The sequence below is a fragment of the Sphaeramia orbicularis genome, chromosome 24 (assembly GCF_902148855.1).
Source record: "Sphaeramia orbicularis chromosome 24, fSphaOr1.1, whole genome shotgun sequence".
NCBI classification, from domain to species: domain Eukaryota; kingdom Metazoa; phylum Chordata; class Actinopteri; order Kurtiformes; family Apogonidae; genus Sphaeramia; species Sphaeramia orbicularis.
In genome coordinates this window covers 1227587-1255584 of record NC_043979.1, presented here as the reverse complement: position 1 = coordinate 1255584, position 27998 = coordinate 1227587, and the positions used below count along the sequence as shown (strand labels likewise).

The 27998-nt window shown below is 41.3% G+C and overlaps 1 protein-coding gene across 1 annotated transcript; it reads left to right on the top strand.

The window, feature by feature from the left end:
* The first annotated feature begins 652 nt into the window (after nucleotides 1–652).
* On the top strand, nucleotides 653–27998 carry LOC115414899 (heat shock factor protein 2-like). Its single transcript, XM_030128260.1, has 12 exons — nucleotides 653–867; nucleotides 1344–1452; nucleotides 3806–3933; nucleotides 5919–6043; nucleotides 9633–9708; nucleotides 11209–11270; nucleotides 14486–14564; nucleotides 14638–14810; nucleotides 21376–21648; nucleotides 23105–23207; nucleotides 26505–26571; nucleotides 27366–27998. Exons 1-12 carry the CDS (start codon nucleotides 775–777, stop codon nucleotides 27701–27703), a joined length of 1626 nt encoding a protein of 541 aa, XP_029984120.1. The 5' UTR covers nucleotides 653–774; the 3' UTR covers nucleotides 27704–27998.

The following is a 27998-nucleotide window of genomic DNA, read 5'->3' as shown; positions in this document are numbered from 1 at the left end:
AATAAAATAAAGATAGATAGATAGATAGATAGATAGATAGATAGATAGATAGATAGATAGATAGATAGATAGATAGATAGATAGATAGATAGATAGATAGATAGATAGATAGATAGATAGATAGATAGATAGATAGATAGATAGATAGATAGATAGATTATGTGATGTAAAAATAACCTGAACATAGATACATCACTTTTAATTAACATCATTCTTTTTCTGGGTAAATACTACAAACACAAAACCAATGGAAAAAACAACTGACCACCTTTAACTGATAAAAGTTAGCTAAAATATGTTTCTCCTCTATGAATCTTTTCAGAAACTCCCATCTGACTGTGGAAGCAATTTGTGAAGCTGCTGAAATGTATTTATTATTTTAATGCCTTTTTTTATGTTTATCATTATGAATATTGTATTATTATTATTTTAGTGCCTTGACTTTCCCTGTTGTCCCTACCAGAAACTGTATTTTTTGCAATAATAATAATTAGAAATAATAAATAAATAAATAAATAAATAAATAAATAAATAAATAAATGATAAACGTGCCACCTCTCTTTTTGTTTGCATGGAGCTCCACGTGAGGGCGCTTACGTAAACCCTTTTCGTCCAATCAGATTCGGTCCCATCCGTCAGAACCGGAAGTTGCTCGCCATTGCAATTTTTTCCTGTGAACGACAGACATCATTTTTTTTAACATACAGGCTACAAAAAGAGGACAAACACTGCGCATATTTAATATAAAAGTCAACTTGTCGTTAAACCAACGAGATGAAACACAACTCGAACGTCCCGGCTTTTCTGACCAAACTGTGGACGTTGGTAGAAGATGCAGACACTAATGAGTTTATCTGCTGGAGTCAGGTAAATATGGACAGAGCACAGCAGCAGCAGCAGGGTTAGCATGTCCGCAGGAGAGAACAGCACACAAACACAACAGCCAGCAGGGAAGGGGCAGTAGAAATGAGACGGAAAGCCTGGATTCTTGTCATAGACCCAACCCTGTAGATAATCCAGGGCCGGTAGAGCTGCATGTGTGGTGTTGTTTAGCTAGCAGGTTAGCTAAAGCTAACTGTTAGCCCTTAGCCAAACCTGCGGCTCCATTTGGACTGTGTGTTCAGGTGTCAGGACCAGCCCAGTTCAGATGGTGCGTCATCACAGCTTTAGTGGAGGTTCTATATTTGAGCAGTGAGTCAGAGTAGAGGCTGGTTCTGCGCAGACATGAACAGGTGCTGGTGCTGGTGCTGGTACTGGTGTTGGTACTGGTGCTGGTGCTGGTACTGGTACTGGTGTTGGTACTGGTGTTGGTGTGTTTGTCATGGTGTGCTCATTGTTTACAGGAGGGAAACAGCTTCATGGTGTTGGACGAGCAGCGCTTTGCGAAGGAGATCCTCCCCAAGTTCTTCAAGCACAACAACATGGCCAGCTTCATCAGGCAGCTCAACATGTGTAAGACTGGATTCACCACAGTGTCAGGGCATCTGTTCTAGGGCTGGGAATCTGAGCTGTAAGGCTGATACCCTACGCATCTCGATACAGCATCTACAATCTGATATATTAAAGATACATGTATGGCATCTCACAATGTGATGTGATACGATTCACACCCAAATCACGATACAGAGTGATTAAGCGCATTCTGATTGAGCACATCCATTCTGGTAAAAAAGAAAATATGCAGTGCAATTCAGTGAACTTGATTATGTAATTATCAAATAAGACCATGACTTTTTACAAAGTGTCTTTAGTTCAGTTTCAGAACACGTGCCTCACATTCAGTCAGTGAAAAATGTAGGACTGTGTTTCCAGAGTCACTTCTCTGTTTCTAACACTCAGCTTCTTGCTCCCTCGCTGAATCCATTTGTAATTAAATGTATTTGTAATGAAGGCAAAACAGAAAAAGGTTCCTTCACTTTAACAGACATCTGCGCAAGGTATTCTGGGATGTACTATTGGATCTGTATGACACTGTTTAAGGAAGTATCTGTGGTGTGTACTGCAGTATTAAATGCAGTTGATCTAGTAAAAAGTACATGTTCATTAACCACGTGTTCTCCTCCTTCTAAGTCTGTCACATTCACATACACACAGTACATTCATCTGTGGTGCTCGTGCCACAGTGTATGAGTGGAGCTCAGACTGTTAGTGTACACTGTACACATCTGCGAATCCACAGTGCTTGTTAACGTGGGTCTGAAGAAAAGAAAAAAACTTTACCCAAATAAATAGTAACATTTTTAAATGCAAGTAAAATATATATTCTATTGGACGAGTCAAATTTTAGCGATACAAACATTCAATAACCGATGCATCGCAATATCATTCCAAACTTTTCATTCACTCGCAGCTTCTCTACCGATGCACTCAGACTGTGCACACGTGTGTCGGCGTATCGATGCATATCGGATAATCTTCCCATCCCTAATGAATAAAAAAAAAAAATATATATATATATATATATATGTGTGTGTGTGTGTGTGTGTGTGTGTATATATATATATATATATATATATATATGTATATGTGTGTGTGTGTGTGTATATATGTATATAATCTCACATTTTATTTATATAGTACCAAGTCATGACATAAGTTACCTGGTGACACTTTCCATTTAGCGCTGTCTAAACCAGACTCTTAACCCAATTTACAGGTAGAAACCTGGAGTAGACCCCAACTCTAGAGGATGTACCACTGACATTAGCTGATAAAGGGATAAAGAGAGAAAGGAAGAAAGAGAGAGAAAGCTCTAAATAATCTCTCTCTCTCTCTCTCTCTCTCTCTCTCTCTCTCTCTCTCTCTCTCTCTCTCTCTCTCTCTCTCTCTCTCTCTCTCTCTCTCTCTCTCTCTCTCAAATATACCTATTAAATCACTGTATTAAACAGACTTAGAACAGCAGTTTGTACACTATGTACTAATAATATGTACTTTTCAGTGGACAGTGCTCTTTATTCCCAGTGGAAGTTTACCCTCACACATCACATGAATCTGAAAACTGCTCCGAAGGCAGAAAGAGGAGGGAGGATGAGCCTCTCCACTAGTGAATTCTAAACTATGAGTCTGTTGTGTTCAAGTGCTTTTGTTGTCATAGTAAAATGAAAAATGACTGACAATTTATCATGACCTGCTACTTGGGTGAAACAGTTTTGGACATGTTAATTCATCTGATGCGGCATGTTTTTTTTTTTCCTTCCAATCCAACTTTATTAGTAAAGCACTTTAAAACAACCGCAATGGACCAAAGTGTTGTACAGAAGAATAAATTTAAAAAAATAAAATTCCTTCTGCAACATGGATTCACCAGTAAAATCCATGGAGTTTGATAAATGACATGCGGACACACTTGGTTTATATACATTAAATAATACATAAAAATCCAAAGTAACTTGAAAAAAATAGGCAAAATATCTACTAAAATTTAAACAAAAAATGATAAAAATTAATGACAAAATGAATAAAAATGAATAATTCAACAAAAGAATAAGTAAATTAAAAATAAGACACAATCTGAACATTTGAACTGACAACTGAAGAAGAAATACTCAAGTATGCAAGTAAATGACACAGACCTATAACCCACCATGTCCTCCACATACAGGTCCGTCCTGTTACTTTTACAATTAAATTTGTCATGCATGACGTAGCCCATGTCGCAAATATTTAAAGGGTAAGGATCGGTCTTACTGATCGGTTGCTTTTACAGATCCCTGATCCAGCTAAAATGTTGATATGGTGTTTGATATCTGATCCTATTATTGGATCGGTGTAGCCTTGATAAGATCGTGTGTCCTGTTTTGTGCAGATGGATTCCGAAAAGTCATGCACATCGACACAGGCATCGTTAAGCAAGAGAAAGACGGACCGGTGGAGTTTCAACATCCGTACTTCAAACATGGACAGGACGACCTGCTGGAGAACATCAAGAGGAAGGTGAGAAGATGAAGCCTTCCAGTCTGGGCTGCACCATACGGCCCAAAACTAAGATCTCCATATTTTTCAGGCTATATCGCGATACACAATATATATCTCGATATTTTGATTTCTCCTCTAAATCACTGTATAAATGTTAAATTCAACCCTCTGATGCATAAAATGACACCGGTATAATGATTCAAGCAGACCCTTCTGTTGGAGTTTTTTTTTTTTTATATTCTCACACAGTTTTTAACTGCATGAAAAAAATCCTGAAATGTTCTCAGTTTTTAACTCCATGAAAAAAATCCCAAGAAATATGCTGTTATACTGTCACTAATCGGCTAAAATTTGTTTTGCAAATGTACAGTATTTCAGTTCTGTTCAACATGTTGATGCTCATATGAACTATGTTTTCAGTTCAAAAATGTCTAATTTCATCACAATTAATGCTATATTTTCATGTCACAAATGGCCAAGTTCTATTTGAACTGAATTGAGCTGAAAAACAAATCTTCTCTTCTTTTAGATTCCCCAGTTTTTCTTCCCAGATTCTCTCCTCCATATCACATGTTTTATTTGTACAGGTTCAATCTGGAGTATGGTGCTGATCCATCCTGCTTCTGTTCCACCAATACATACATGAAGAATGGCACACAGCACTGTTTACATCAACACTTTTACAATAAGAAGCATTTTTATACACAAAGAACAGTTCTATATTGTTCTTTCCTCTTTAGTCTGATGCTAAACTATCCAATAAATAATAGTGCTCCTAGTTTTTGCACAGGGATCATTAGTGTAAACGCTGACATGGCTGCAGAGCATCAGTATGATGGGATCCACAACAACCATGTCACATCCGTCCACTGACACATTTAGTGTTTTTGTGTCAGCTGGGATTGTTTTAGATCCACAATACCAACATTTATGAAGAAGAGCACAATTAGCAATAGGAAGTCTATAATTTTATTCCTAATAAAGTACTGGTACTGACCAGAGCATCATGGGTAATGTCACGTCCGTCCACTGTCACATCCGTCCATCCACCAGCAAAAGTTTTCACATACATGTGCTATTCCAAATCCAATATTTATGAAAATAGAGCTTCCACTGTCAAAGAATATCAGTAGTCTGTGCACAAATGGGTTAGCATTATTTACACACAGTTCTATGCATTTATGACAACTGTTTTTTTTGGACAAAAATGGACACTCATTTGACCCCCTAAGGAAATTTTAGCCGTAATGAAAAATCATTAAAAAATACTCTCACAGTTTAAAACTTTATGAAAAAAAATCATGAAATACTCTCACATAGTTTTTTAATTGCACGTGACAAATCATGAAATGCTGTCTTAGTTGTATTTAAAATTGTTGATAATAAAAGTGATTGTTATTTTCCCACTAGAAGGGGACAAACCTACACAAGTACTCACCAATTGCAAGATGCAGCTGATGGCCTAAACGGTGTAGTTTTGTCCTCCCGTTCAGGCTTCCAGCTTTGATTCTATTCGCCCCATTATCTGTGGTGATGCACACTTGACGAGTTTCTGACTAGTTCTATGACATGAGAGCATCTTGCAGTCCTTGTGCAATGAGTTCTGTATGATCATCCGGAAAAAAGCTCTTTTGAAGGCCTGAACTTTTCAACTCCCAGTTGTCCATGTAATGTACTGTAAAGCTGAGATAAGGCTCACAGGTTCTGCTGGACCACAGATCTGTAGTTGGAACGAAATGGGTCACATTCTTTAGCTGGTGTATCACCCACCCCTACTCCCACTGACCTCCACACACAGCGGTTTGGATAATAATGATTCACATTTATTGACAGAACAGTCTGTACATGATCAGCACAAAAAGTAGAAGCTGCTTTGACAGAAGTCAAATGTAGAAAAGTGTGTGAGGAGCATCCAGAGGTCTGCACACACTTAATGATTTGACGTCTTTTTACATTATTATTGAATGGATTCTGGGGAAAAAATGATCTGACTTGTCTTCCAGGTTTCTAATGCTCGTCCAGAGGACAATAAGATCAGACAAGAGGACCTGAGTAAGATCTTAGTGAGCGTTCAGAGTGTTCACAGCAAACAGGAGAACATCGACGCCAGACTGGCAACACTGAAGAGGTCAGTCTGAAACATGGACACAACTGACATTTGAACTTGTTCCAATCATTCCCTCAAGCCTTTAGCTCACGGGTGTCAAACATGCGGCCTGGGGGCCAAATCCAGCCCACCAAAGGGTCCAGTCCGGCCCTGGGGATGAATTTGTGAAAAAGAAAAATTACACTAAGATATTAACAATTCTTTTAGTTCAGGTTCCACATTCAGACCAATTCAATCTCAAGTGAGCAGGATTCAGTCAAATACTATCAGAATAACATATAAATAATGACAACTCTAAACTTTTCTCTTTGTAAATATTTTCATGTATTTACACTAAAACAAAGCATAATTTTGCAAAAAATATGAACGACCTGAAATGTCTTAAGAGATGCAAGTACAATTTTAACAATATTCTGTCTGTTATTAAATGTTTTGTGTATTTGTAGATCCACTGTGATCTGTAAGTTATAATATTGTAAATGTGTAAATGATAAACTGAGGCAGAATATTGTTAAAATTACACATTTTTTCAGTTTGTTCATGTTATTCACATCTTTTGAAAGGACAGTTTGTAGAAGTAAACCTGTTCATTATGTAAATTTACTTTTTTCACTCTAAAACATAGAGAAAAGTTTGAAGTTGACATTATTTATATATAATTCTGTTATTATTTTACTGGTTCAGCCCACTGCAGATCAAATTTAGCTGAATGTGGAACTGAACTAGAATGAGTTTGACAGCCCTGATTTAGCTCAAACTCTATTGTTTTTTTGTACCTCTCTTATTATTCTGTGTGTCCTTGTGGTCTACTCAGCGGGACATCCACTTATAGGGAGAGTAGTTACAGAATGAAATGGACAGTTTAGTTAATTAAATGGACAGTATACACTATATATCCAACAGTATTCCCTCTCCTGCTTTGACTCCCATATGAATGTCAGGTCCATCCCATTCCTAGTCTATGGGTTCAGTCTGACGTGGCTCCACCCTTTGCAGCTCTAACAGCTTCAACTCTTCTGGGAAGGCTGTCCACAAGGTTTAGGAGTGTGTTCATGGGAATTTTGGACCATTCTTCTAGAAGCGCATTTGTGAGGTCCCACACTGATGTTGGACAGAAGGCCTGGCTCTCAGTCTGCGCTCTAATTCATCCAAAGGTGTTCTATGGGGTTGAGGTCAGGACTGTGTGCAGGCCAGTCCAGTTCATCCACACCAGACTCTGTCCTCCATGTCCAAATGGACCTTGCTTTGTGCACTGGTGCACAGTCATGTTGGAAGAGGAAGGGGCCGGCTCCAAACTGTTCCCACAAAGTTGGGAGCATGGAATTGTCCAGAATGTCTTGTTCTGCTGAAGCATTCCCAGTTCCTTTCACTGGAACTAAGGGGCCCAGCCCAGCTCCTGAAAAACAACCCCACACCATAACCCCCCCTCCACCAAACTTTACACTCGGCACAATGCGCTCCCGCAAGTATCGTTCTCCTGGAGACCGCCAAACCCAGACCCGTCCGTCAGATCGCCAGATGTAGAAGTGTGATTGGTCAGTCCAGAGAAGGCTCCTCCCCTGCTCTACAGTCCAGTGGCGGCGTGCTTTACACCACTGCATCCACCGCTGTGCATTGCACTTGCTGATGTATGGCTTGGATGCAGCTGCTCGGCCACGGAAACCCATTCCATGAAGCTCTGTGCGCACTGTTCTGGAGCTAATCTGAAGGACACATGAAGTTTGGAGGTCTGTACCATTGACTCTGCAGACAGTCGTCCACCTCTTCACACTCTGCGCCTCAGCATCCGCTGACCCCGCTCCGTCAGTTTCCGTGGCCTACCACTTCGTGGCTGAGTTGCCGTCGTTCCCAAACACTTCCACTTTCTTATAATCCAGCTGACAGCTGACTGTGGAATATTTAGGAGCCAGGAAATTTCACCACTGGATTTGTTGCACAGGTGGCATCCTATCACAGTTCCACGCTGGAATTCACTGAGCTCCTGAGAGAGACCCATTCTGTCCCAAATGTTTGTAAAAGCAGTCTGCATGCCTAGGGCTGGATTTAATACACCTGTGGACATGGAAGGGACTGGAACAGCTGAGTCTGATTATTGGGATGGGGGAGACAAGACTTTTGGCAGTATAGTGTAGTTAATAATTAAATGGACAGTTTAGTTAATAATTAAATGGACAGTTTGTCTGAGGACTGGTGAATCCAGCCTTATGCAAATCGACAATTCTTAACTGAAGAATTTTGTAATTATTAAAAATGTGCCTTGAATGTCTGCAAAGTTTGTTCACAGTTTTGAGAAATTTAGATTTTTGGCTCATGATGACATTAGGGGGCGTTTGTTCAAAAAAGGTTGAGAAGCACTGTTTTAGACTGAGGTGGTTATGTTACGCAAGCTATTGATCAAAGGCAAGGACCAACACAAAAGGCAAATGCATATCTGTAACCGGAGTAAAATTATATAGAATAACCTGGAAAAAGAATTTTAAAAAGCATGCACATCAGTCACTACATTTAAAAGGATGTTTAAAACTAAGCTATTCAATAAATATAAAATATTAGGATAAAGTAAGACATTTATCAGTATAAGTCTAAGATTTTGCTCAGATTCTATTATTTGTTTTATTATATTATTGTTTAAAACTGTGCCATCTTGTTATCTTGTCTTGTTTTGTTTTTGCAACTTTCCTTCTTCTAAATAGGGTAGACATAAATAAGCTGTTGATTCAGCCTACGCCGTTTCACCCATGTTTGGTATGAAGATCCAAACTGTATGTATGTATGTATCATGTTCTGTTAAACCAGGGCTGTCAAACTCATGTTAGTTCAGTTCCACATTCAGCCTAATATGATCTGAAGTGGGCCGGACCAGTAAAATAATAACAGTGAAAAAAGTCAAATTAAATTATGATAATGTTTACATCTACAAAAATCTGACTAACATGAACAACTGGAAACGTCTTCCAAAAAACAGCTGCAATTTTAACAATATTCTGCCTCAGATTATCAGTTTATCATTTACACACGTGCATTACAACTTACATTACAATTACAAACACACAAAACATTTAATAACAGGCAGAATATTGGTAAAATTGCATTTACTTATCTTAAGATATTTCAGGTTATTCACATTTTTTGTAAATTAACAGTTTTTTAATATAAACATTTTCTTGTAATTTTTACTTTTTTACACTAAAATAAAGAGAAAATTTGCTGTTTTCATTATTTATAGGTTTAATATAATTGTATTTTACTGGTCTGACCCACTTTAGATCTAATTGATCTGTATGTGGAACCTGAATTAAAATGATTTTGACATCTTCGATTGTTAATATCTTCAGTGTAATTTTTGTATTTAACAAATCCATCCTACAGGCCAGATTGGACCCTTTGGCGGGCTGGATTTGGCCCCCGGGCCGCATGTTTGACATCTGTGTGTTAAATGGACAAATAAATTACTACTACTGCTATATAGCAGGAGGAAGCCCCCCCCTGTCCTTCAGGGAGCAGACGTCATCACATCATGTCTAGTTCAACTGCTAACTCCAGAATTCACCACATGTCAGCACTTCATAAACAAACTAAAAACAACAGTATTTTTTTATTTTTTGTTTAGAGAGAATGAAGCCCTTTGGAGGGAGGTGTCAGATCTAAGGCAGAAGCACGTCCACCAACAACAGCTCATAAAGAAGGTAAGAACTGTGCACATATTTCTACAGTTTTCACACCAGAACAGCTTTAGGCAGTGTGTAAACTGTGATTAACATATATTTGTTCTGCTAACTAGTAGTAATATAACAATGTTTAATGCATACTGTCGTGGAATGGCCAAATAAATAATATATTACAAAAAATGGGTCGGAGTATAGGAATTATTAGACACTGTAAGAAATGTATTCCCCAATGGTTGACCAAGCTGTTAGTTCAGTCATTAGTATTATCTCATATGGATTATGCCTCAGTTGTTTAGTCAAATACTAATGAAAATAATTTACACAAATTGCAAGATGCACAGAATAAAGCGACACAAATTGTTTTGGGTTGCCCTTACGGAACTAATAGAACCACAATACACAACAGTTTGACATGGTTAACTGTAAAATCTAGATTGAAATGTTTTTTATTATCATTTATTCGTAGCATTATAGCAACACAAACTGCAGAAATTATTCACAGAAAACTGTCATTTTTTGCTGATCTACATAATTATTGTACAAGACAAACCAGTGAAACACAGTGTGCTCTGCCTTTAGGCAGAACTAATCAGTTACAGCGGACTGTTTTTTATCGGGCCATGGTTGAATGGAATGGACGCCAGGGTTTGTGTTGTTGGAAAATAACAGAAAATGTTTTCAAAAGAAACTAAAACTTTTCTTGTTCACACAGCAGGCATGAAATGGACAGAGTACCGATAATTTTGAAAGATGTCTTATGATTTGTGTCATACAGCTATTGTTTGGTGAAGGAGTACAAATGCATAGTACTTATTTTGTTTGTTCATTTATTTTTATTGCATTGGGCTGTTGTATATGTCCCGTTTGTGTGTGTGTGTGTGTGTGTGTGTGTGTGTGTGTGTGTGGGCGTGAATGGTGTAAGATTAATGTAAATAATTAAAATTGTAATGTAATGTAGAGGAGACCCCAGGAAGAATAGCAACTGATGATTCAGTTGCTAATGGGGATTTTAATAAATTAAATTAAATTAAATTAAATTATACACATATATGAAGATGAGACATTTTTAAGCATAAAATTTTGAATTGTATAGAATGGATTATACAGTATATTTTTGTTTGCCTTTTGTTAATACAGCATTTTAACATAGCAGATATGACATGGTGTAAATATAAAACCTCATTAATGATGGCAAAATAAACCATGCATTAAGGCCAAAAAGGTTGAAAATTAAAAAAAAAAAAAAATTGGTCACATACAGTATGTTATAACTTAAATCTCCAAAGGCCATTAGTGAAATATTGAACCAAGGGATGGATGGATGGATGGATGGATGGATGGATGGATAGACAGACAGACTTTATTAATCCCCTAGGGGAAATTCAGAAGCAGAAGTACAGGAATGTCCAATGAGATGATCGTTCAACTGCCACTTCCTGTTGTTTGTAACGTAGGCGTGTGAGCTGCATATCCAGGTGGTTTTTGACTTGAATTTAATCCAGTTTATTTCTTTTTCAGCTGATACATTTCATCGTCACACTCGTACAGAACAACCACATCTTGAATTTGAAACGCAAAAGGTGAGTTAAAATGTGTTTTCTGGGGGTTAGTGGAAGGATCGTGGACGTGAATTCATAAAAGTTTGGCATGTGTGGGACAACAGAGGGTATGCGTTTATGTCACTTCCCCTTTAAGTCGGACTGAGTGGTAAAACAAACCTCACTCAACACGGCGGAGTGTAGCAGTAAACACAGCGAGACCAGGAAAAATGTGGAAAATAAAATGACATTAAGGACAATTGGACTCGATATCAATCCATACGAGCTACCAAAGAACAAGTGGTCCATGAACATCGACATGTGGACAGAAATCATGTATCCTGACTAGGGCTGTAAGAAAATATTATTTCTGCAATATATTGTGATATTTCATTTCACAATAATATATCAATATTAAAAAGTACTGTATTGACATTTTTAGGTATTTATTCAAATGCAGATATGGCAGAGGTTCATTTTTGTTTTTTGTTTTTCTTTATTGTTTATATCTTATTCATTATTATTTAATACTGTTTTATTAAATAATGGTTATTTGAATCATCCTAAAAGCACTTTTTCTTGTCGGAGAGGCAAATGTTCGTTCCTTTGTTGGGGAAAAAAATAAAAAATAAACAAAACCAAAAAAAATTGCCTTTTTAACAGTATCATGATTTATCGTGATATATTGCATCGTGGTCCTAGTATTGTGATTTCTTGCCAATACGCGCCCCTAATCCTGACCTGATCCAGGGTGGAGGGGATCAGCGTTATTTAGACCTGAAACAAATATACATGGTTTCATCATGACTGACAACCAGGCTCCAAAACTAGGGCCCAGAACCAGCTGATCCAAAGTGCATTTCCAGTAGACCGTGGACTGACCCCAGTGAATATATGCATGATCTACTGGGACTGAGGAGATTTACTGAGTCTAGTTCAGATCCAGTACTTTATCCAACACAGATACTACTGCTATGTGCTCCAGTGCCCCCTGATCTGGAAAACTGGGTTAGCCTCAGTTTAACTTAGTTTATAAATCATGTAGAGCACAAGGTTCAGAATCACACAAATGAAGACAAAAACGATTCAGTTATGAAAAATAGAACTAAATGAAAGATGCCAACATTAAGAGCTTTGCTAAGAAGCAACATTAGCCAAAACAAAATGTAATTTAAAGTTGATTTTTACCCAAAAATACAGCATAAATTAACATTACATGAAATGGGAACTACAGATCAAGGTTTCGTTGTCTGGATTCCAGTTGTTTCTGTGAATTGCAGCGATCTGTCTACTTCTGTTTTCTTTGTCTTTCGGTGTCTGTAAAACGATAGCTCCCACTGCTTTTCAAACCTGTTCGTACAATCAATCGCACAACAGCTCTTCCTCATTTTTACCTCCGCCAGGAGGTATTGTGATCACTTTGCTTTGTGTGTTTGTTTGTTTGCGTGTTTGCTTGTTTGTTAGCAAATTTCGGAGAAAACTCTTCCACCCACCTTTCCCAAATCTTCCCCACAGATAGGCCTAGGCCCTGGGACCAACCCATTACATTTTGGGCCAAGTAGGCCAAAGTTCAAGGTCACAGCAAGGTCACAACATCTACAATTTTCCATCTGTCATCATTGAGCAATTTTTGAAAATTCATCCAAAATTCAAAACGACTCTGATTCTCCTCCAACTGGATCCACCTGTAGCTTAGAACAATATCTTGTATCTGGAACTAAATTGTCCACATCCACTATGGAATGTGGACTCTGTGGACATTTACATTTAACAGACACATGACTGGTACCAAGCTTTAACTTTTTCTGCTGTATGGAGCAACCTGGAAACTGTTGAATTTAAAAAGAAATAGTCCATCCTCGCATGCACACTGTTCAGGGTGCTTGGCGGAGGTTTGCGTTCTCTGAACACTTGTTTTTATATTGTTCCAAAGTTTAGACGGTATTTAAGCCAACACTGCCACTTATCTCCCTCTTTCTGCCACTCAGTGGGCGGAGCCACAGTGACCTCCGCTTCCTGTGAGGTGGTACTACTACTACTACTACTACTACTAATAATAATAATGATAATACATTTTATTTGGTGGTGCCTTTCATGTCACCCAAGGACAGACAATAAAAAGCATAAGAGGTCACGTCCATACCCTGTAGATCAGGGGTATTCAGATCCAGTCCTCGGGTGCCACTATTCTGCATGTTTTAGATATTTCCCTCTTCCAGCCACACATGGTTCAATTAATGATCAGCTCATCATCAAGCTCTGCAGAAGCCTGATAACGATGTAATGGCTTCCAGGTGTGATGGAAGAGGGAAATATCTAAAACAGGGGTCACCAGCCCTGGTCCTCGAGGGCTACTCTCCTGTATGTTTTAGATGTATCCCTCTTCCAACACACCTGATTCAAATGATAAGCCTATCATCAAGCTCTGCAGAAGACTGATAACGACTGTCAGGTGTGTTGGAAGAAGGAAACGTCTAAAACATGCAGGATAGTGGCCCTCGAGGACCAGGATTGGTGACCCCTGATCTAAAATATGCAGGATACCGACCCTCCAGGACTGGATTTGAATACCCCTGCTCCAGATATTAAGTAGCAGTTCAACTCCATCAATACAAGGTCTTAAAGGTGGGGGAGACTTTCGTGACCAGTTTTTCATCAAATCTGTCAAACCTCAGTCATATCCTCAGTATCATGAGTCTGTACGTCTGTCTGTCATTATTCACCTGAATCTCTTGCATTACGGTGAACAGTTTCGAAGTTCGGAGGCTTGCGCTGCAGGCAGCTGCTCGAACCTCCGTTTCCCACAATGCACATTGCGACCAAAAATTCCGAAGATGCCTGAGTTTCCTCCTGGCTCTGGATGTAAACACATGGTTTTGTTTCTGGTGGATGGCACTTCGAAACTGTTCACCGTAATGCAAGAGATTCAGGTGAGTAATGACAGACAGACGTACAGATTCATGATACTGAGGATTTGACTGAGGTTTGACAGACTAGATGAAAAACTGGTCACGAAAGTCTCCCCCACCTTTAAGTCTGGACAGAAATACATGTGGTGACGGTGCATAACCTTACTGAAACAGTGATGAAACCACAGGGTGGTCCAGTGAACAGTTAAGACAATGAGAGGCTGTTTTTGTGATGATGTTTAATTCACAAAGTGACTGTAGACTGTTTTATCTTTTAAACACCACAACCATGTGTTGGTTGAAGAACTCTGACCTGAAACTGGACTGTGTTTGTGATGTGTTTGACAGGCCCATTCTGATGAACGGCAACGGAAAGAAACCCAAATACATTCATCAGATCTATGATGACAAAGTGTGTGTGGAACAGGTCAGTACGCTCTGTGAATGCAGCTCAGTATTCAAATGTGTTGAATACATTCTGACAGCTGCGTCTTCTTCAGTCAACAGTCAACAGTCTGAACGGTGTCAAGAGCTCCGAGTTATCAGACGACGTCATCATCTGTGACTTAACAGAGAGCGAAGCTGAGGGGTCGATCGGCGTCACAGAGGGGTCCACCGGGGTCAGCGAGGCATCGACCAGCATCACTGAGGGGTATCCAAAGACAGAGCAAGGGTGAGAATGCACCATTTAAGAGTTACACAGGACTGATGTTTTGTTGGACACGTATTGACCCTTTACACGTTACGTCACGCTCTGTTCATGCTGCAAACGAGCGCCATGATGGACGGCAGAAGTGCTGGACTGCACACTGGATGGCAAACCGGCTCATACTGAGTTTGATCTGAACGTTCTGGTTTTTGTTGGTTTTTTAACCCTGCTTTCCACGTCCAGTGGTGGCACACAACAGTTCCATCCATGGTTTCAACTGGTTCCAGATAGAGCCTGGAGCTGATGGACCTGATATTACAGATAGAACAGGCTCTGTTTGTGTCCATAGCATTAGCATTAGCTCCACCAAATGCTAGCTAGGTGGTAGACTGGGTTAACTACTGTGATCCACTCTGTTCCAGTGTCTGTCATCAGTCCCTTCAGTATTAGCTCTGTTGTTGTAGTGTCTGCCTTTGGACCAGCTCCACTCTGTTCTATGTCCTACTGTTCTTGTCCTGATGCTGTTCCATATGTTCTAGTGGTCAAACTGTACATATGACTGTGTGTAGACAGTAGAAAGGCAGACACTTCAACAACAGAGCTAATACTGTAGGATACTGATGACACACACTAACATTATTACAGTGTTAGTTAATTAGAGCTGCTTTTGGTTACATTTCCTTCATCTGGTTCATTCAGTCACTGTTCCCATTAGTGCTGGTGTATCCCACAGCAGTTTTTACAACATATTTTCTCCAGTAGCACACGCAAAACCCTCATTCAAATAGGGCGGTCTCCAAGACTTTGTACCTGTTGTAATTTGCGCAAGTAATCTGAGTAAATCACCCCCAAACCGTGGTCACACCTCAGATGCAAAATTCTAGATCGCGCAAGCAAATTACTACACGCAGATTGGGATCTTAGAAGATCTGGCCTTTTGTGTTCTTCAGACACACTGAGACAAAGATTAAGATAAAAACGTTCTTGGAGTCGGCCTGACAACACCTGGAATTAACTTTATGACAGAAAGTTTTATTTTTCTAAATGTATCACCTCTGTATAAGTAGCTTTGACTATAATTTTAAGCCCTTTCAAGCACTTAAACTAAAATTCTAGCACTTTTCAGACCTTAAAAACACAACATTGAACTTCGAGCATTTTCAAGGATTTCCAGCCCACCCCTTGGTTTATAGACACAGACAGATGCACAGTAACATGTAGATTTGGATAACAGCGCTTACATTTATTCACAGGTTGAGTAAAATATTATATCAGGGTTCAACTCACTTTTACAGGAAAAATGTCAAAACATTTTCTACAATCTTTAAGTACATGAATAGAAGTGAAAATTGGTTTGTTATTTTAGGACAATTAAACCAGGGTTCCTACAAGTTAAATTTAAGACTTCTTCAGACCTTTTTAAGACTACTTACAACAGAATTTAAATTTAATGCCTATTTCACAGCCATACTGGCAGAAATTCATGACTTCTACAATTTAGGAAAATGTATTTATTTACTCCAATGCCTTGATTTGCACCATTCAGAGTTTTTCCTCACTGGGGGCTGTAAAGTTGGCAATAATTGGTTCAGTTTTTTTTTTTTGTTTGTTTTTTTTGACACTTAGTTTTTATTAATTATTTATTATTTCGTCATACAGAACATAAACAACAATCTGCAACAGATAATGGTCACAATCTCATTCATTCATTCATTCATTCATTATCCACCGCTTATCCAGGGCCGGGTCGCGGGGGCAACAGTCTAATCAGGGACGCCCAGACTCCCCTCTCCCCAGACTCCTCCTCCAGCTCTTCCGGGGGAACCCCGAGGCGTTCCCAGGCTAGCCGAGAGACATAGTCTCTCCAACGTGTCCTGGGTCTTCCCCAAGGTCTCCTCCCGGTGGGACATGCCCGGAACACCTCCCCAGGGAGGCGTCCAGGAGGCATCCGAAACAGATGTCCGAGCCACCTCAGCTGGCCCCTCTCGACGCGGAGGAGCAGCGGCTCTACTCCAAGCTCCTCCTTGGTGACTGAGCTCCTCCCCCTATCCCTAAGGGTGCGCCCAGCCACCCGACGGAGGAAGCTCATTTCGACCGCTTGTATCCGGGATCTTGTCCTTTCGGTCATGACCCAAAGCTCATGACCATAGGTGAGGGTAGGAACGTAGATTGACCGGTAAATCCAGAGCTTCTCCTCTCGGCTCAGCTCCTTCTTCACCACAACCGACCGGTACAGCGACTGCATCACTGCAGACGCTGCACCGATCCATCTGTCAATCTCACGCTCCATCCTTCCCTCACTCGTGAACAAGACCCCCAGATACTTAAACTCCTCCACTTGGGGCAAAGACTCCCCACCGACCCGGAGAGGGCAGACCACCTTTTTCCGGTCCAGAACCATGGCCTCGGATTTGGAGGTGCTGATCCTCATCCCGCTCGCTTCACACTCGGCTGCAAACCGCCCCAGGGCATGCTGAAGGTCCAGGTTCGATGAGGCCAACAGGACAACGTCATCTGCAAAAAGCAGAGATGAAATCCTGTGGTCCCCAAACCGGACCCCCTCCGGCCCCTGGCTGCACCTAGAAATTCTGTCCTTAAAAATTATGAACAGAACCGGTGCCAAAGGGCAGCCCTGCCGGAGTCCCACATGCACCTGGAACAGGTCTGATTTACTGCCGGCGATGCGACCCAGGCTCCTGCTTTGGTCAAACAAGGACCGGACTGCCCTTAACAGAGGGCCCCGGACCCCATACTCCCGAAGCACCCCCCACAGGATATCACAAGGGACACGGTCGAACGCCTTCTCCAAATCCACAAAACACATGTGGACTGGTTGGGCGAACTCCCATGAACCCTCGAGCACCCGATGGAGGGTATAGAGCTGGTCCAGTGTTCCGCGACCAGGACGAAAACCGCATTGTTCCTCCTGGATCCGAGGTTCGACTATCGGTTGGATCCTCCTCTCCAGTACCCTGGAATAGACTTTTCCCGGGAGGCTGAGGAGTGTGATCCCCCTGTAGTTGGAGCACATCCTCCGGTCCCCCTTCTTAAAAAGGGGGACCACCACCCCGGTCTGCCAATCCAGAGGTACTGTCCCCGACTGCCACGCCATGTTACAGAGACGTGTCAGCCAAGACAGTCCCTGCACATCCAGAGACTTAAGGTACTCAGGGCGAATCTCATCCACCCCCAGTGCCCTGCCACCGAGGAGCTTGCCAACCACCTTGGTGACTTCAGCTTGGGTGATGGACCAGTCCACCTCTGAGACCTCAGCCTCTGCTTCCTCCATGGAAGATGTGGCAGCGGGATTGAGGAGGTCCTCGAAGTATTCCTTCCACCGTCCGACAACATCCCCACTCAAGGTCAGCAGCTCCCCACTTCCACTGTAAACAGTGTTGGTGGGGAACTGCTTTCCCCTCCTGAGGCACTGGATGGTTTGCCAGAATTTCCTCGAGGCCGACCGATAGTCCTTCTCCATGGCCTCCGCAAACTCCACCCGGACCCGAGTTTTTGCCTCCACAACCGCTCGGGCTGCAGCACGCTTGGCCCTCCGGTACCCATCAGCTGCCTCAGGAGTCCCATGAGCCAACAAGGCTCGATAAGACTCCTTCTTCAGCTTGACAGCATCCCTTACCTCCGGGGTCCACCACCGGGTTCGGGGATTGCCGCCACGACAGGCACCGGAGACCCTGCGACCACAGCTCTGAGCAGCCGCTTCGACAATGGAGGCAGAGAACATGGTCCACTCGGACTCAATGTCCCCAGCCTCCCCCGGGATCTGGGAGAAGCTCTCCCAGAGGTGAGAGTTAAAGACCGCGCTGACATTGGGTTCTGCCAGACGTTCCCAACAGACCCTCACAACACGTTTGGGCCTGCCGAGTCTGTCCGGTTTCCTCCTTTGCCAGCGGATCCAACTCACCACCAGGTGATGATCGGTTGACAGCTCTGCCCCTCTCTTCACCCGAGTGTCCAAAACACGTGGCCGGAGGTCTGATGACACGACAACAAAGTCAATCATCGACCTCCGGCCTAGGGTGTCCTGGTGCCAAGTGCACTTATGGACATCCTTGTGTTCGAACATGGTGTTCGTTATGGACAAACTGTGACTCGCACAGAAGTCCAATAACAAAACACCACTCGGGTTCAGATCAGGGAGGCCGTTCCTCCCCATCACGCCCCTCCAGGTCTCACTGTCGTTGCCCACATGAGCGTTGAAGTCACCCAGGAGAACAATGGAGTCCCCAGTCGGAGCACCATCCAACACCCCTCCCAGGGACTCCAAGAAGGCCGGGTACTCTGCACTGCTGTTCGGCCCGTAGGCCGAGACAACAGTGAGGCACCTGTCCCCGACCCGAAGGCGTAGGGACGCGACCCTCTCGTTCACCGGGGTGAACTCCAACACATGGTGGCTGAGCTGAGGGGCTATGAGCAAGCCCACACCAGCCTGCCACCTCTCGCCGCGGGCAACGCCAGAAAAGTGGAGAGTCCAGCCCCTTTCGAGGGGTTGGGGTCCAGAGCCCAAGCTGTGTGTGGAGGTGAGCCCGACTATATCTAGACGGTATCTCTCAACCTCCCTCACAAGCTCTGGCTCCTTCCCCCCCAGCGAAGTGACATTCCATGTCCCAAGAGCTAGACTCTGTGTCCAGGGATCAGGTCGTCGAGCCCCCTGACATCGACTGCCACCCAATCCACAATGCACCCGGCCCCTATGGTTCCCTCGGCAGGTGGTGGGTCCACCGAAGGACGGGCCCACGTCGCTCCTTCGGGCTGTGCCCGGCCGGGCCCCGTGGGGATAGGCCTGGCCACCAGGCGCTCGCTTTCGAGCCCCAACCCCAGGCCTGGCTCCAGGGTGGGGCCCCGGCTGCGCCGTACCGGGCGACATCACGGTCCTTGTTGTAGTTCTTTCCATAGGGGCTTCTGAACTGCTCTTAGTCTGGCCCGTCACCCAGGACCTGTTTGCCTTGGGAGACCCTACCAGGGTCATAGAGCCCCCAACAACAGAGCTCCTGGGATCATTTGGGCACTCAAACTCCCCCACCACGATAAGGTGGCAGTTCAAGGGGGAGTCACAATCTAATAGTAATGATAATTTAGGTTACAGTTATGAAATAGCGATCAAGTTACCTAATATATGTAACTTGTATATATGAATATATTATTACTATATTACTAAATAGGACAATATAGACTATTATATGTATTTATGTTATATATGTATATATGTTTTTTTTTGTTTTTTTTTTAAATTAATATCTGGTAGGATGGGGGGGGGGTTACATACATGTCAATTATTTTTTCTTCTGTCACTCCAAAAATATTCACGTGAGGGTGAAAAATGCGTTTTCTGCATCAGGTTTCATCACTTCTTTTTTCTCCTAACCACTTCCATGTGTGTGTAATTACACAAACAACCTGTTTGCACCTCCTTTTGAGACGTGTTAAATATAGACTCAGTTTCTATCAGTAAAATTGCTTTTGGGTTTGATAAATCGCTTTGCGTGTGCTAAATTAATATATTTACGTTTCTCCTCCCACCACACACAACTGTGTGTAAACGCCCCATATTTCATATTCATTGTGTCAAATGTACTAACTAATGCAGACGCACTATTTTACACCTTTGAAAGACGCAACCCTTTTTGCGCACTGTTACTAAATCAGGTTGGACATTTTTCTGCGTGTGCAATGAGTTTGCACACGTTTAATACACGCAAACCTTTGATAGATCCAGCCCCAAGTGTCTTCCCTTTTTCTGGATAAAACTTTGTGTTTTCCTTTAATTTGTAAACTTTTTGCTGTTATGAAATATAATTTTAGATGTTTATATCCTAATAATACAGGGTGGGGAAGCAAAATGTACAATATTTTGAGGCAGGGGTTGGAAGACAGTGTATGACCAATTAGTTTATTGAAAGTCATGACAATTTATTTGCCACAAGAAAATGTCCATAATAGAAAATGTTTTTATTCTATGTGTCCTCCTTCTTTCTCAATAACTGCCTTCACACACTTGCTGAAACTTGCACAAGTGTTCCTCAAATATTGGGGTGACAACTTCTCCCATTCTTCTTTAATAGTATCTTCCAGACTTTCTGGTAATAGTTTTGCTCATAGTCATTCTCTTCTTTCCATTATAAACAGTCTTTATGGACACTCCAACTATTTCTGAAATCTCCTTTGGTGTGACGAGTGCATTCAGCAAATCACACACTCTTTGACGTTTGCTTTCCTGATTACTCATATGGGCAAAAGTTTCTGAAAAGGTATGGATAATAGTGTTAGGTATGATTATGACATCAGTATATGTTTGGGTTCAAAACAATTGACGTAGTGCCTGCTGAGAAAAAACAACTAAATGTTAATTGTAAATTTTGCTTCCTCACCCTGTACAATGTACATAACTGTGATAAAAAGTGACTAAAATAATCCTGAGTTTATGTATTCATGTAGATGTGGATTTCACCTCAGTGATAAGGTGGAAAAATTAGAAAATGACCCTTAGAAGTGCTTGAATTTAACTTTGAAAAACGTGTGAACCCTGCTGTGCGTCGTCTCATTGGTGTGTTCTCTGTTGACATGTGATCCTCAGTGAGGTGGAGATAGTGGAGGTGGAGCTGGATGGCTGTGCGGTCCTGGCGGCTGAGACGGAGGTGAGCACCACCTGCACAGACGACAAACGGAGTGACGCCGATGCCGCTTTGACGGACGATAAGGGCGGGGCTTTGGAGGGTGCCGGAGCCACCAGCAGCGCCCTGCAGCTCAACAAAGCCCCGGGCCTGAGTCTGGAGGACCCCGTCAAGATGATGGACTCCATACTGAACGAGAACGGAGCCATATCGCAGAACATCAACCTGCTCGGAAAGTAAGTCCACAGTAGACAGCCACGTCACCCAGGTCAGACACAGACGACCAATGAGACGAGGACAAACTGGTCTGCATCAGAAACATATGAGGGCGTAGTGTATGGAAGGAAATCGGTCTCATCAGATTTTGAATTATAAAAGCCATTGAATTTCTAGCAATTTTTTACACTGAAATTAAATATCTGAATTTTTTGCATCTGAATTTTTGCACCTGAATGTTTGCATCTGAATTTATTACATCTGAATTTTTTTAATTCTAAATTTATGACCATAGTTGAATTCAAGGACAAACAATTCAGATACTTCATTTCAATGCAAAAACAAATTCAGATACTTCATTTCAATGCAAAAAAAAAAGTTCAGATACTTAATTTCAGTGCAAAAAATAAATTCAGTGCTACAAATTCAATGTCTTTTATATTTCTAAATCTGATGAGAGATTTACTTCCATAAAAAGCCATTAAATTTCTAGCACTGGATTTTTTTTGCACTGAAATTAAGAATCTGATTTTTTTTGTCTCTCAATTTAACTATGTTCATAAATTTAGAATTTTAAAAAAATCAGATGCAAAAAATTCACATCACACATCCAAGCTGTCCGTCTTCCTGCATTGGTGTCACATGACCAACCGAACGTAACTTGATTGGCTGGCTGTCGGTTCGACTTGAGATAGACTCGATTGCTTATCCTAGGTGTGACGGATGTGTGATCTAAATTTTTTGAGTCTGAATTTTGTGCTTCAGAATTTTTTGTATCTGATTTTTTTTTTATTCTAAATTTATGAACATAGTTAAATTGAGAGACAAAAAATTCAGATACTTAATGTCAGTGCAAAAAAAAAATTCAGTGCTAGAAATTCAATAGCTTTTACAATTCAAAATCTGATGAGACAGATTTACTTCCATACACTACACCCTCATATATTTATGATGAAGACCAGTTTGTCCATGTCTCATTTGTTGTCTGTGTACCTGAATTTTAAGCATCTGAATGTTTTTTTAAATAAATCAGATGAACCTGTTTACATGCGCATGTAAACAGGTTCATATGCATATGCAGGAAGACATGGGAGGACTGGGGACAAATCCAGGATTTATTCTCATCAGATTACTGCTGTTGTCTGATCAAACAGATCAGATTAGACTATTTACATGATCAATAATACTGTAATAACTCCATAAATCAGATACTGATCAGAGTATTGGTGTGGAGGTAAACGGGTTTAGTGACTTTACACATTAGTCTGTGTGGTAGAAAACTGTACTCTATCATGTTCTGCCGACCTTTTACCTCAGATCTGCCGTGGTGTGGTTTTATATGAACAATTTATACGCAACAGGAAGTTAAAACGTTTGGATGGAAAAGAAATGCATTAACCAGGCTGTTCACAACATGAGTGTTTTTATGGAATATGACTGTTTGTGTGTGTGTGTGTGTGTGTGTGTGTCTCTCAGGGTGGAGCTCATGGACTATTTGGACAGTATCGACTGCAGTCTGGAGGACTTCCAGGCCATGCTTTATGGAAAACAGTTTGGCATGGATTTGGATGCTGTAGAGGTAAAGTGGTTTCACCCCCTCCCTCACACCCTGAACACATTCAGCTCCTTCAGACACAGACACTGCTATAACATATACCACCAGTATGGAGGAGAGGCAAGGCACGTTTATTTATAGAACACATTTCATGTACAAGACAATTCAAAGTGCTTTACATAAAACATTAAAAGCATTACAGCAGGGAAGCAATAAAAAGTATAGACATGAGGAAAAAAAAGAAACAAATAGATGAAATGGATAAAAACTTGAAATAGAAACAGTGCAGATCTGAACTGATGAATAAAAACTATTCAAATGCAGCTGAGAACAGGTGGGTCTTTAACCTGGATTTTATATATATTAGTGCTGGGCAGCGATTAAAAATTGTAATCGCAATTAATCGCATGGATTTCTGCGATTAATCACGATTAATCACATAGTTATATTGGGGGGGGGGGGGGGTTGCCGGCATCAACAGCGTGTATTGCCTTTAAGTGATATTTCAGACTGAAGTACTCCAGTGATAAAAATAATTGCACATGTCAGTGCTTCCAAACACCTGTGTCCTTCTCACCCCCACCATCTGAAGACATTTAAAATGAAAATGTCCATGGAACAGACCGCTACTTTTCTCCATGTTTATGTCCACACCAGTTTATTTCTGCTTGTGAGTGACTGACAGGAGTCTTAAGCCCAGTAATCAGTACTAATACTAATAAGCCCAATAATATGTGATGTTCAGTTGTTAAAACCAAGCAAAGGGGGCCCTCTAGTGGTCGGAATAAGTTGCACTAACGTATGTTTTGTCCTTTCGGTGTTCCCATAGTCAGTTTGGACATAAGAAGGAACTAACAGACATGTTCCTTTCACTCAAGAATGAATAGTATTAAATATATCTGATGTGAACCTTTGTTGCTGGATAAAAAGACGTAAATCTTAAATTAATCTGTAAATGCTAATCGTTAGCGTGTCTATGGATTTTCCCATTCAAGTTAGCATCGAGCTAGCATTCTTTTTCCCATTCATTTAAATGTATAATGCCATGTAAATGTACTAAGGCAGTGAACAGAACTCAGACAGATTTTGTTTGTATGTGTCAGTTTTACAGTGAGTCTACAGGAACAGATTTGGACAGAAGTTTTGGGCGTTCGGCTTTTCTTGGGAAACCTGTTGTCTATCTGCAGCTAATCGCTACATGAACACCAGCAGAAGAATAGGAGTTAGAATTGTACTGTCCTCGCTAAGACGTCTGTACTTAGTCTGAACTAGACAGCGAGCTAAACTGAACTGACGATGCCAGATCTGTGCTCTGAAGTCTGCAGCTTTAATGTACATACTTGACATCATGCAGATTGAGAGTGAAACTATGAAATAAAGACAAAATAAATCAATTAGTTATGTCTATCAATGATATGAATATTCACAGAGAAAGCATAGATGTAATTATTCTAAACTTAAATTGACTGCTAATACAACACTCACATGGTAAATGAGTACAGGTTAGTTCAAAGGCTGGAATATTAAACACAACCAATAAATTTACATAAACTTAACATGAGCGTGCAGAAAGAATTAGCAACCCATCTGCGACTGCTAGCATAAACAAATTAGCTTAAACATGTTAATAACACATTGTAATAAACACATCCAAACTAACGTCATAAACATGTTTCTAACGGCACGTTTGCATGTGAAATTATTTAACAAACAGAATGATTGACACATACAGGTGTTGAACTGCAGGAGTTAAACAAAGTTTGATTCAGCATTACTTGTAAAGTTCGCTCACTTTTCTCCTCTCAGCTACACCAGCACTGGCGCCTGGTGCGTGTGGAGCGCCAAAATAAAAGCATGAGTTTCAAAATAAGAGTCGTATAAATGTATGAGTATGTATAAATGAACTAAGACTTGCTTGAATGGCAGAACGGCATTAACGGGAGATTTTAAAAAATATCGATGTTATTTAATGAATGCGTTAACGCGGTAATAATGCATTAACTTGCCCAGCCCTAATATATTAAAAAAAAAAAGAAGGAAAAAAAATTTTTATATATATATATATATATATATATATATATATATATATATATTATTTATTTATTTATATATTATTTATTTATTTATTTATTATTATTATTATTTTTGTTAAATCTTTTTTATTGAAACTGAGTGTTTCAGCTGATCTGAGGCTTTCTGGGAGTTGGTCCCACACAGCACCTGTCGTACACAGCATTAATGTTCACATACATTAAACTAGATTACATTACATTACATTAGACTAGATTACATTACATTACATTAGACTAGATTACATTACACTACATTAGACTAGACTACATTACATTAGACTACATTACATTACATTAGACAAGATTACATTACATTACATTAGACTGGATTACATTACATTACATTAGACTGGATTACATTACATTACATTACATTAGACTGGATTACATTGCATTACATTAGATGAGACTTCATTGATCCCACAATGGGGAGATTCAACGGTCAAGGCAGCAACAGAATAGAGCGCAAGAAAGAGTTCACAGCATAAAGACAGTGGAAAAAAACAATAGAAATAATAATAGTAATAAGAACGATACAGACTATATACATACAGTTGTGGCAAAAAATATTAGACCATCCAAAGTCATCAAAAACAATAGTTCTATAATCCAGTCCTAACTCCTGTGTGTGTCATGTGACTAAAACAGACAGAAAAGAAAACATGGAATGAATAAAAGCACTGTTTTTATCAGTACAATGAACTGAACTGATTTTGGTTATTATCCAGAAAACATGTTAAATGGACAGATGTCAGCTGTGCAGTTAAACTACTGTGAGCTGTTTTTGTTGGTATCATTGTATTTGTCTAAACAAATGGACCTTTAGTTGGACCAGGCATTAAAATAAACAAGAAACTGAAGAAAACAAAGAGGTGGAATAAGAGTTTTTTCAAAATGTCATGCTTCAGTTTGATTTTGGCCAAGGAGAAGGAGAAAACATGGTACTAACGATGCCTTCATGGGCTATGGGAATTATGGAAAATGCACCAGTAATTTCAAATTCACCAGTGGAAAGGATCATCTTTCCTACAGCACCTGAAAGCAGCATATAACACAGACATGTTTGAGGTTCGTCTGTAGATGTCGCATTCATTTGTTGGTGTAGAATATTAATCCTCCATGTGAGCTGTTTGACCTCAGGGTTAAAGGTCACTAATACGTTGTAGACATGAACCACCCTTAAACGACTGTTTTTGGTCATTATTGGTGTTGAAGTCCTGGTTGTATTCATGGTCCTCTGTGTGTGTAGGAGAGCGTGGCCTCCAAAGAAAACACATCACAGCTGAACAGAAGCCGGACAGAGGACACCCACACAGGTGAGACCGCCCACACAGGTGGGACCGCCCACACAGGTGGGACCGCCCACACAGGTGAGACCGCCCACACAGGTGGGACCGCCCACACAGGTGAGACCGCCCACAGGGTTCCACACCTCCTACTGTCACCAAGACCGATTTAGAAATGAACAGTATTCCAACAGCCAGGAGACATCTGAGGTCTAAGATGGCCACCTTCAGGTGTAAGATGGCCAAGGCATGACAGTGTTCTTGTTCTTTCTTGTCTGTTCTCATTCGTTCTTCTTCGTTCCTGTCTGTTCTCATTAAACATCATCAGTCTGGACCTCAGTTCTGTTCCATTCCAAAGTTCACACAAATCCAGATCAGATCAGATGGTTCCAGATGTTGTTGTTGTTCGTTCTGGTTCGTTCTTGGACTGAAGGACAAGGACCCAAGGACACTTCGACATGTGGTCAGAGCCAGGATTTGAACCGCCGACCCTTCGGTCATTGAACAACCCGCTCTACCAACTGAGCCACAGTCGCTGGTTCCTCTTTGTTCTGGTTCATTCTCATTCGTTCTTGTTTGTTCTTCTTTGTTCTGGTTCATTCTTGGATGTTCTCCTGTTCTCGTTAAACATCATCAGCCTCAGAGTTCTGTTCCACTTCATAGTTCACCTAAACCCATTAGTTTATCCTGTTTAGAAGAGGTCGAGCTCACATTCATTTCTAAAGCTCCTTTAAAACGATGCAAAGTGCCCAAAGTTCTGTGCAAAGATGGAGATACAAATACAACATATACTAAAACCAAGGTGTGTGTGTGTGTGTTTTCAGATAAACAGCTGATCCAGTACACATCGTGCCCTCTTCTGGCCTTTCTTGACGGTTGTCCTCATGCCCCAGAGCTGGACCTGGGGAGCTCCAGCAGCAGCTCCAGCGGCTCCGCCCACCCCTCCACCCTTGGCTCCGCCCCGTCCTCTGCGGCAGAGGCCAAGCTGCCGTCGGAGCTGCTGGATTCGGGCGTGGTGGAGTCGAAGCAGCCGGTGCGCAGCTCCCTGATCAGACTGGAGCCTCTGACGGAGGCCCAGGCCAGCGAGGAGACCCTGTTCTACCTGTGTGAACTGAGTCCTGGGGGGCTGGAGGCCGACTCCACGCAGCTGGACCGCCTCTGAGCGGGGACACCCCCCCTCCGTTGTCGTATTTTCAAAGTGTCCACTTGTGTGTGTGTGCTGTTGAACCGTTCTGTGTAAAGGACACAAAGACCAGAGGGTCGGTGCCACTGCAGACATTTAACATGATAGGTCCCATCTGAGTCACCTGACCATGTCCTCATCCACCAGGTGTCCAAAAGTCTGTGGACACGTTCAATCCAGGTGTTTGTGTTCCAGCAGGGATCAGGGATCCAAAACAATAAGGACTAATGTCAGAATTAGGGCTGTGTATCGGCAAGAATCTGGTGATAATACA